This window comes from Phalacrocorax aristotelis, chromosome 18, assembly GCF_949628215.1.
Source record: "Phalacrocorax aristotelis chromosome 18, bGulAri2.1, whole genome shotgun sequence".
NCBI lineage: Eukaryota > Metazoa > Chordata > Aves > Suliformes > Phalacrocoracidae > Phalacrocorax > Phalacrocorax aristotelis.
This window is the reverse complement of record NC_134293.1, coordinates 3344188-3355243: the sequence shown is the minus strand read 5'-3', so window position 1 is coordinate 3355243 and position 11056 is coordinate 3344188. Positions and strand designations below refer to the sequence as shown.

At 42.6% G+C, this 11056-nt stretch overlaps 1 protein-coding gene across 6 annotated transcripts; it reads left to right on the top strand.

Annotated features, from left to right (window-relative positions):
• The first annotated feature begins 240 nt into the window (after positions 1-240).
• Positions 241-9324, top strand: TUBD1 (tubulin delta 1). Of its 6 annotated transcripts, XR_012663635.1 has the most exons (10): positions 241-360; positions 1630-1824; positions 2369-2516; positions 2961-3177; positions 3696-3927; positions 4725-4889; positions 5593-5733; positions 6249-6432; positions 7429-7607; positions 9197-9324. XR_012663635.1 is itself a non-coding variant. In XM_075113384.1 (9 exons), the coding sequence occupies exons 2-9, from the start codon at positions 1653-1655 to the stop codon at positions 7529-7531; spliced, it is 1332 nt and encodes a 443-aa protein (XP_074969485.1). In that variant the 5' UTR covers positions 241-360; positions 1630-1652; the 3' UTR covers positions 7532-7928. The 6 variants fall into 6 exon arrangements, 5 of the variants coding, with proteins under 5 accessions (XP_074969485.1, XP_074969483.1, XP_074969487.1 ...); XM_075113384.1 differs by lacking the exon at positions 9197-9324 and having other exon boundaries at positions 3696-3897; positions 7429-7928; XM_075113382.1 differs by lacking the exon at positions 9197-9324 and having other exon boundaries at positions 7429-7928.
• The last annotated feature ends 1732 nt before the right edge of the window (positions 9325-11056 follow it).

Sequence of the window (11056 nt, the reverse complement as noted above, 5' to 3'; positions counted from 1 at the left end):
CGCGCAGGCGCACAATCCCTCCCGGCATTGGTCAGGGGCGCACTGAGCATGCGCAGCGGGGATGCCGCCGGACGGAGGGGCGCGGTGGTGGGGATGAGCATGCGCAGTGCGCGCCCGTCTTCCTTTCTCCTGGCACAGAGCGTGCGCAAAAGGCGCAGCGAAGCTGCCAGAAGGAGCATGCGCATAATGTTTTGTGAAGCCCAGAGGGCCGACCCTTGTACCCGATCTGCCCGGCGTCCCTTCTGAGCATGCGCGAAGCGGGTTGTTCGAAGGCGCGTCTGGGTCCGAGCCGGCGGGGAAGGGGCTGGGAGATCGCGCATGCGCCCTCGGCCCCCGAGCACCTCAGCGAGGGGCGTCGAGGTCAGCCCTGAGGAGGGGCCGGCGGCGAGCGGGGCCGAGGGCGGCCGGCGCTGCCTGGGCCGGGGCGAGCACCCCGGGGGGGCGGCGGTACCAGCGGGGAGGCCCGGCGGGGGTGGGCCGGCGGACAGGAGAGGCTCTGGAGGGGGGCGAGGTGGCCGAGCGACGTGAGGGGCAGGCGGCCCCGGGAACGTGGTGGCCCCGGAGGACTGGCGGCCCGAAAAGGCCCGAAAGGGCGGCCCGGGTGGCTGCAGGGCAGGGCCCGAGCGACAGCTGCCTGCTCCGGGTCACACCGACAGCGGACGCGGGGGCGGGGGTCGGCACCACACGCGTGGGTTGGACGGGAGCCTTTTCTTAAAATCATTTACGGATTTATTTCTTGTCTGCTGTGAGGAATAACTCGGCCTTGCTGTAGCCCTGGCCTTAGGCTGTGAGGTGCTGGCTGGCAGCAGTGCTGAAATCAAGCACAGGAATCAAAAATAGCACATACCTGCCTGCAAAATGCAGCAGGATCGAGTTACAGGCGCTGGCAGTTGTCCAAAGAATGCTGTTGCTGAAGTGCTCTGGCACAGCTGGGATGATAACGAAAAATAGCAGCCCGGAATAATGAAGCAAGTTTTAAATAAAAAAAAAAAAATGACCTTGTTTCTGTGAAAGGAGAATAGAAAAGTGAGAAACCAAAGCTACTGCAAAATGCTGAGTGGGGGGAAAAATGTCAAAACATGCTGGTTCTGAATCAAAAACTTTTCTCTCTATGGTGAAAGCGAGGGGAATGCTCTGGGGAATCCTTTTGTCACCTCAGCAGATTTTGGCATCAGGCCCACAGCTGTACAGGACTGGAAACCAGCTAGATTTCTGAACAGGCTTCACATTTCTAAAGGCATATCGTCCTTTCTTATTACGCCTATTATGCTTTTACAGCCTTATCCTGTAACTTTGCTGGAGTTATAATTATTTGTTTCTATCCTGCCTTACTAAGCAAAAGTAAGAAACCAAAGACTGCCTGCTGTATGGTTGGCTTCAGCCTGTTCAGACCTATAGCAACAGTAAACAGACTGGTTTCCTATAAACTGCTATCTGCAATCTTCTGACATTCAGGAGAAAGTGCTGACAGTCTGCTTTTCCCCCAAAATAGCCAGTGGTTGTAGCGTAGCTGCCTCCTTCTCAATAGTGGTTCTCAAAAAATTGCAAAACTGATCAGAAATCTGCTTGTCAGAACTTTTTTTTCTCTCTCTTTTCCACAGTTACTAAAGGCATACTTTTCTCTTTTAGGCTTAAATACAAAGTAAATAAGAATGTCAATAGTCACAGTCCAGCTTGGTCAGTGTGGTAATCAGATTGGTCGTGAAGTGTTTAACGTTATCTGCGGAGATGTCCATGGCACACATGGGTTGTGTTCCAAGAAGGAGAATGGATCCTACCATGATGCTTGCAAAGAACGTTTTTTCAGTGAGGAGGAATCTGAAGGTACAGCATTTCAGTGTTTGCTTCCCACAGAGGGTCTAGTTTCCAGCCTAATACAGATAAGAGTATAGAAATAAAGTTTTTCACCTTCAGTCTTGGAGAATTGTCACAACCCTCTGCCTTCACAACATTGTGAACAACCGCGGAAGCAAAATCAGTGCCGTAACAAGTCTGAGACCACAGAGCAAGTCTGCCAGAAACACAGCTGGAAAGCGCATATAGGCATAATCTTTCCTTCCAAACATCTGCATTTTCTACTGTAGATCGGTTATACCATGGAGCAGGGCCCAGAGTATCTGAATTTGGTGTTATCAAACACATTAAGTGGTTTCTTTCCTGAAAGATCTGTGGTCTCCATATTTTGTCTTTGGAACAGCAGATCATTCTCCAGAAGTCCAGGGCGTTGCCAAGTCCTCCTTTCAGTATCTGCCTGTACTGTCCCATCAATAGTTCGGCTTATGTGTGTGGGAGGTCGTGGTGCAAGTCTTACATAAATGAGTTCTAATATTGGCACGTTATTCTTAGTTTTGTTTTTCTTCCTACCCAGCTCCTGTTGCCCGGGCTGTGCTTGTTGACATGGAACCGAAAGTAATCAGCCAAACCTTATCAATAGCCGCCAGGTCTGGCTACTGGAAATACGATGATCGGTCGCACTTCTGTCAGAAGCAAGGGTCTGGGAACAACTGGGCAAACGGGTATGAACAATTGTTCCAAGCTTCGCTGAGGGAACTGTAGAAGCTAATGAGCTGTCTAGACTCTCTACGAGTGGTACTATTGGAGCTGAGCGAGGTACTAAGTATGTAACATTAACTTGATTTATTTTTAAGTTAGAACAGCAATATATGGAGCAGTAGAATTTCTAAATTGCTGTTTGCAAGGTGAAATTGGTATTTACAGTGAAAAAATAACATTTTAGAGTAGAGTGAATATATTTTATTTAAGAATAAGAAACAAGCACACTATAAACAGCTGTTTTGCAAAATGTCACAGCTGAGGGTTGTTTACTGGAGATAGAATGGGTGACATAATGTCGGGTTATATAAATAGTGAAAAGAGTATCCTTCATGAATAGCTTCACCTTACTGCTTTTATTTTGATATAACCTGCCATGTCTCGCTGTTTCGTCTTTTATTCAACAGTTACTCTGTCCACGGGCCTAGACACAAAGAAGTAATAATGGATCTGGTGCAAAAAGAAGCAGAGAAATGTGATCGACTCAGTGGATTTTTCACCATAATGAGCATGGCTGGTGGTACAGGATCCGGCTTGGGAGCGTTTGTAACCCAGTGTTTAAGAGATGCTTTTCCAACCTCATTTATACTAAACCATGTTATCTGGCCCTACGGCACTGGTGAGGTGAGTGTCCTGCTTCCCAGAGATATTCTACAAGTTCATCATCGCTGTTGACCTTTAAACATAAAATACCTGCAGGGAAATAAACTAGGAGAGAGATACATTTTAGTTTTAAAAAGTTCAACATGTCAGAAAGTAACACAGCTAATGAATTGTTTGCCTAGTATTTGGTGCATGTCGTTTCACAAAAAAATAATCTTGATAAGTGCTGAAGTATAATACAGTTTCATGAGAAGCTCTACTAGCTAACTAGAAACCTCCTGTTATGATAGTATCTCAGCATTAGAATCAGTTCCTAGATGGATTTTAGTCTATTTTAATGTTTTATTTGTATGAACTAAGAAGGATAAACGTGATTTTTTCCATGAAAAAGCCCTGCTAGCTCCTGACCTCATTCTGCACTTTGGCAAAGAAAATGAATCATAACTGAGGAAATGACAGTAGCCAGAGGATTACAAACTAGAAAGAGATTAAGTTGTTTGACTCTTATTTGTGTGTATTTTTTGTTTGTTCGCTCTCAGGTCATTGTTCAAAACTACAACTCTGTTTTGACTCTGTCACATCTGTACCAGTCTTCAGATGCCCTTCTTGTTCATGAAAATGATGTCATCCATAAGATCTGTGCTCAGCTCATGAATATTAAACAGATCTCCTTCAGGGATGTAAATCAAGTCATCGCACACCAGCTGGGGAGTGTTTTCCAGCCCACTTACACAGCAGAAGGTGGCTTACACTATAGCAGAAACCCATTAGGTACCTAACCATAACAGAGCTGCCTAATGCATTCTTACACATCCTTGTGTAATCATTTCATGTTGTTAATTTAAGTTCTTCACCCTCCTTACTCAAGTATTTAGATACATCCCAAGTTTTAAGATAGGAAAAGTGCAGCAAGAGACTAATTTAGAAGTTCAATCCCAATTCTGTAGCAGAGTCAAAAACAGAACACCCAGCTTCAGGTTTCATTCTTTCCCGAAAGAACCCCGTTTCTCCTTTTTCAAGTGATTACAGACACCCTTGTATCTATTGACATTTCAGAGGAAATTTGTGCAGGACAGTAATTTTGGACTGAGGTTTACATTTCACATTCGGTTAGAAGTTTGTATAAACTGAAACGAAATGAAAGTTTTGTGTTTTGCTCAGGCAGGAGACAGCTGGCACGCAACCTGGTAGCAACAAGCAACAGGCTGACATTTGTATCTTTAAGGGATTAGAGAAAATTACCCATGTTGCCACGAGTTTTGCTTGTAAAATTAAACTTGCTTGTAAAATTAAACTCTCAGATCTTGAGTCAGACTACAAAGCAAGACAAGTGTAAGTGGTAAAATAAGAGGTACTGACACGCTTGATAGAACTCAGTAGTACATAGCAAGTGTGCAGTACTTCGTCCGATGTGCGTCCATATACTTGCCAAATTAAAACTTTATATAGCCTGCTTTGTTTCTTACCTTAAATTGCTAGATCTTTGTAAAGTTCCTCACTGCTCCTGTTTTAGCTAGCCTATGCAGTATTTTTATCAAACATGAGCAGCTGTTAATTTCTTCTTTCAGGAGACTTAATGGAGACATTAGTTCCACATCCCGAATTCAAGATGTTGGGTCTTCGTAACATACCTCAGATGCCTGAAAACTCCCTCGCTTATAGCACATTCAGTTGGCCTGGGCTCATCAAACATTTAAGGCAGATGCTCATTGCTAATGCTAAAATGGAGGAAGGTAACAAGCATTCACTCATCTTCCGTATCTGTCACTCTTTAAGCATTTATTTTTACAGAGGAAATAAAACTTATTGTTTCATGGAGCTCACTGACTAGCTTTAGTCAGTTGAGAAACGAGCTGCTGCCCTCAGACAGCAGGAATTTGCCTCTACATAGCCAGCTGCTCCTCTAACTATTCACTCAGCTGCCACAGCAGCTCCTGGTTTGCTCCTGGTTTTGCTCCCAGACATCTCAGTTAATTATAACTATTGAAAATATGCAAAACAAAGTTTTTTGCCGTGCACTTAATTTACATGATTAATTTGGAACATTTTTTGGATAGTTAGTTCTGCTATGCTTTTTCTTTCTACACCTTCTACTAATAAAAATCATGCTTAGCTCTTCCGTATCATTTACAAGGGGAATTCAGTATAGCTTCCAGTTATGCAAAGAATGGGCTGGCAGATTGCTAAGTATAGAAACAAGTATCCATTTCCTCTGGTACGACTAGTGACTACCAGGCAAATACTGCTAGATTAGCACTGTTTTTCTCCAAGAATTGTGTAACTACCGCTTAACTAACGTGCAGAAGCTACAAACTCTAACGTGATCTCAGCTTGGGGCACAGTGGTAGTTACCATCTGACTCTTCAGCTAGTCTGAGTCCATATTTTGTGAAACATTAACTTCCTTTTATATCTTTTTTTGCCAAAAATCTCATAGGTATTGATTGGCAAGTACGACCACCGCGTCTAGGCTCCTCCATCCCCTCCAGTCAGTCCACAAATAAGCCGCTGCATTTCAATAATTCCGTTGCCAACCTGGTTATCCTGCGAGGAAAAGATACGCACGGCGTAGACTTGGGTAAGAAGGAAAAGCATGGCACCTCAGTGATTCTTGATTCACACCTCACTGTTTTCTTTGCAGCCATACCTGATGAAAGCGAAAAAAAAAAAACCCCGAGGCCACATATTCGACTAAGGTCGATATTCCCTCTAGAAACATTTTAATGTCCAAGGCCACGTTGCCTAACTGCTTAGGGCTGTTGTGTTTACAGCTGAGACTTCTGTGTTTCCTAAGCACTCAGGAAAAGACTGAAGTCCACATATACAATAGGATTCTTGGCTATATTGTCTGAAAGTATGTTTAGCCCCTCTGGATTGATGAGCACAGCTTGCAGATGAAGTACCAATACAAGAGTATGCTTCTAGATAATCTGATGAATCTGCTATATTTTCAACAGGCAGACTGCTCTGCAGTTTTTTCAAGGCTTGAATTGATCTGCTGAGCGCTGATTAGTAATTATGATCGACTGAGATCACGATGTAGGAGCTTGTAGCTTTACATTTGACAAAAGCACTGTCTCATTTCTGCCACAGGAAGTTTCCGAGATCCCTCATTATATACATCGTGGCTAAACCCTCAGGATGCTTTTAATGCATGGAAAACACCGAGAGCATTTAACAAGTATGAAAAGTCTGCTTCTTTGGTCAGCAATAGCCAATTCCTGCTGAAACCTCTTGACAACATTGTAGGAAAAGCTTGGAATATGTTTGCTTCCAAGTAAGTGAAAATAATTATGCTGATTCTTCATTTATAACTGCCAATATCTTCAGCATTAGCAAAGCCATTGTCAGTACAGCTTGCTCTTCTGGCAAAGTAAAGTAATGGTGAATAAGCATGAAGATTGTTCCCACACTTCAGTGGAAACATTTTTATGCTTGAAGCATGATGGCAGGGTGCGGAACACAGAACAGTGCTTGTGTTCTGTGGGTAAGTGAGACCACATATTCTAGTGCTGTCAATTTGACTATTTTCTCAGTACTCAACCTCCCCAAATGTAGTGCATGCCAGTGTGACCATTCTAAAAATAACACATAGAAACTCTTTTATTGAACGTATGGTTTCTAAAGTGGGTAAAGACATGCTGCACGGCCCGGGAAAGAAGCATCTGGGGGATTTGTGTGCTTACTAAGGCTCCCATACAATTAGTTTGATTTTTCACTGGAACCAAGAAATCCAGAAAATACTTGCCTCTTTACTTTGATCATCATGAAGCCAAGGTTACTGCGTGTCACGGCAGATGTCCATTAAACATGAGTTTCTAGCAGAGGAATTCTGCAGTTAAAATCCAAAGGAGGAAAACTGCTTTCAGTAGCTTAGCTCCTAGTTTTACCACCTGTTAGAACACCAGCAGCGATGAGAAGCAAGCTATCCTGCACACATGGGGTCAGGCTTTGCATCTCAAAGCTATAAATTACTTTTCTCGTTTAATAATCACTTCTCCGTCCATTTCCCAATTAGCTCAGTTTTGTTAGCTGCAATTTTGTTTCCTTAAGCAATACACAAAGTTATAAAAGCTATTAGAAACAAGTCATGACTTACCAATAAGTATGAATTTCAAAATGAGTTCAAGAGAGCACAGGAGAAACTAACCAGCATGGTTACTGGGTGGAAACCAATCTTCATTTGAAGTTGTTGCAGTAATTCTACAATGCGATTTCACGTGTTGGATTTCTAGCGCCTTAACTGCTTTCCTTCTGTGACTCCAACACACAGAGCCTATATTCACCAGTACACCAAATTTGGGATTGAAGAGGAAGATTTCCTGGACAGCTTCACAGCTCTGGAACAAGTTATCTCCAGTTACAGCATCCTTTGATTTTTTTTGAAATGGACTGAAATAGAGCTTTCCTGAAAAAACCCAGCACTGGAAAACCTTCCATCATCTTCCTGAAGTACATAAATTACTGGACTGTAGCTCTTTTTCAGTCTTGTAAGCAGCATGTGTGTGTGTGTTAGAAGAGTAAGAACTGACTCAGAACTAAATATATTCATAAGGGCAGGTATTATTCATATGTAATATATCTAATAAATAGCTGGTTTTCAACACATTTGCTCTACACTCTAGCTAAGTGTTTGAACATCATTTTTGGCACTTGGATATTTTTCATAAAGCATGTCTACACAGAAGGATGTTTCTCCCAGCTAAACTTTCAGCATCTAAACTATCATGAGCCAATGTGTGACAAAAATTAAATGTGTGCTTGACTACGGTAGTAAGGCAGTCCTGATCCTCTGATTTCAATTTTTCATGATAACATTTTACCCTGGAATGTTTCAATACTGATAAAAGGCACAGTATCAGAATTATTAATCCAAACTCCATGTAGGTATCATTCAAGAGACAACAGTCTGCAGGTATTACTTCAGTGCAAAGGAAGACCTAAATTCTATTTTAAGGACCTTAACCTGGACAAAAGAGCAGGCATTCTGAGCCACCTTTTACAAAAGGTGTGAAGGATTCTTCATTTTCCTGTCATTCTCAAGTTATATTAGAGATGATAATGAATTATATGCTTTTCTGGCCATTTCCCTGTGCCCTGTTTTCAAGTAGTGTCACCTACCAACTGAAGCAAAAAAAATCCCGATAGCACATCAGAAGGCTTGGCTATTTGTTATAGGTGAGCCACAGGTTTAAGCAAAACTAGACCTCTTGCTCTTCTTCAAGTTAGGAGCAGTTAGGGGTTTCTCAAATTAACTTTTTTATTTATTTAAAAAAAATCTGGGAGGAGAATTGCTGGTAGATTTCAGATGTAAGAGCCTGTAATATAATACAATAGATTGTGTCATTTCAAAAGTCGGGTTAAGAAATGGGCTCCTTTTTGCACAGATTTTACCACGACCACAAGGTGGTGCCCCCGTGAAGCTGCAGCCTGCAAACGCCGCGCTGCAGCGGCTGGGCGGGGGGAAGAGATGGCAATGGCTTGGGGGGGGCACAGGCTGGGTGCTCGTACAGGCGTACAGGAGGCTTAAAGTTTGTGTGTTAACACCGAGCTTTCTTCTGCCTCTGTTAGCTTGTCGCTTAGCAGTAGGGAGAGCTTTTGGAATTCTTGCCATTCCTCCCCCACGTCACACTCTTCTCCCATGCAAATAGTTAAAAGACGTATGCCAAGAATAAAAATTTAAAAATTGGTCTCAAGGACTTTTCCCTTGACAAGTGGAAAAATCGCATAGTTGGCCTCTAGGTTTTAGTGCTGTTTCATGCCAGGCCTCTGGGCTTTTAACTAAAAGATGAGCATGCACATAGTATGATGCTAAATATGTTTAAGACACTTGCAACGTGGCTAATGATGCCCACATAGAAATCGTTGCCTGTTTAGTGCTTCTCATTTAGTTTTAAAATCTTTAATGAATTAACATGGTGGAAGTTGCAGAAGCGACCTTGTAATCCTGCTAGGCCTCAGTTAGAGCACAGCAGACACTCTGCATTACTCGTACCTTTATTTCCTTTCCTGGTTTCATTTACCTCTTCACTTTTGTTCAGGCCAGGTACAGAAGCACTAAACACCCACCTCCGCGGAGCACCTGTTCTCAAACCAGCCCTGGCACACGACACCTGGAACAGCAAACTGACTTCTTGACAAGGCTCAAGCAACCATATGATCGAACCTGAAGAAAATAAAGTAAGCACTGGGGCTAAGTTCACAATTGCTCAAGCACGGCCACAGCAATAGCTGAGCACTGGCGTGGCTGTGTTGACACAAGCCACAATGGATTCTGATAAATTTCACAGTAGCTTATGGACAAGCAAAGTTTCAACTGCCCATTAGTGGTAGGGCAACTGCCAGCACCGTTAGAGTTGAGTCCAGTCCTAGTTCATGCAGGAAAAATAACCTGTGTGAATTACGAGCTATATGGGCGCTTCAATTCAATAGCTATATCGTTAAATATACAGGGGAATGCGAGTCAGTCATGGGGCAGGTGGGGAGAACACAAAAGAGAAGGCAAAGAGGACAAAGCAGGTAGGGTAAATATATCAAATAACTTTTCATATAAAAAGATACTTGGCATTTATGACAAAACATTTTGACAATATTCTTCTTGCAGACCACAGTATGTAAACCAACAGCTCAGTCTGGTTTGCTGTTTTCACTCAGCTGCTCTAATTCCTGTTTTAGGAACTCCCTCTCAAAAGGGGAAGACAAAATAATCATAGTTCAACTATCCAGCCGTACTAAAAGCACTATGCCCCTCAGGAAAATTTGAGTTGTTTGGAAGTTCAAAACTACATATAATTTTGTTATAAAATATTGTTTGTTGTATTTAATCCCTCCCCCCGCAAATCACATCGCGGCAGCTCAGAGCCGGGGAACTGCTCTGATCAAGAGGGCTTTTCTAGCGTGGTGTTTGTGTCGGTTTCAACCATTGTCTTTAACTTGGGTATTTTCACAGAAGAAACTGGAGGAAAGATTGCACAAGAAGTTAAGATAAACAGCACAGGCAATTCAAGTTCGCACAGAACAAAGGGTCAGGAAAGGAGACAGTATGGTGAGGTTCTCCCTCCTTCAAAAGGCACAGGATGTTTGGCAACATAGAAATAGTTTTCCCTAGTGTTTTCAACAGATATCGGACTGAGAACTTCTTCCAGTATCAGAAATGGGAACAGGAAACTCCACGTCTGAAAGAATTACCAAGTCCCAGGAATGCATACTCGTCCTCATCATTCCACCGGACAGGTAAAAGATCTTTTTAAAAAGCTAAGGCCAGGCAAGTCGTCTCAGAAACAAGGAAGAGAGCAATAGCTTATTGTACTGCTACATCAATAAGTAACTTTATTACAGAAATAACCTTACATTGTCTCTTTGTATTTATAATTCTGAGCATGAAGCAAATACAGCAGGCGCTTATTGCACCTATGAATGACAGACCCATTTAGCCATTCTTTAGGAGTACATTTATTATTTATGGCTTACGTGACTTTTAGTTAACGGGGCAAAATATTTGGGGGTTTTGTTTCTTTACCTCTGATGGCAGAATTTGGGCCACGTCAGGAGACACAGCACGCAGCTAATGTATAACCCCAAAGCAAAAATAAACATTTCCTTATTTAATCTCTAGTTGTAACATATGAAAACACAGAGGAATGATTCTGCAGCTCAAAGACAGAGCTAGGCCAATAGGTTCATTATGCTTAACAAGGATACTTCTATAAGAACTTGTTCACAGTTAGGGTTCAGGGAAAATACTCCTAGTTCCATGGGAGGACAAAGTTTTTCAAAGCAACGATAGAGGATCACAACCATCAGCCAGATTTTGACAACACAGATTCCTCAAAACTAGAAAAAAATGAAAAAAGGAGGTGAAAACAAAAGTGTAACTGTTGTATTAGCTGTTATAATTCCTT

Excerpts from the sequence above, each read along its gene's own strand:
- TUBD1 (XM_075113382.1), top strand. The coding sequence starts at position 1,653 with ATGTCAATAGTCACAGTCCAGCTTGGTCAGTGTGGTAATCAGATTGGT. Across the intron at positions 4,890-5,592 it reads TAATGCTAAAATGGAGGAAG|GTATTGATTGGCAAGTACGA; the intron begins GTAACAAGCATT and ends AAAATCTCATAG. Across the intron at positions 6,433-7,428 it reads TGGAATATGTTTGCTTCCAA|AGCCTATATTCACCAGTACA; the intron begins GTAAGTGAAAAT and ends TCCAACACACAG.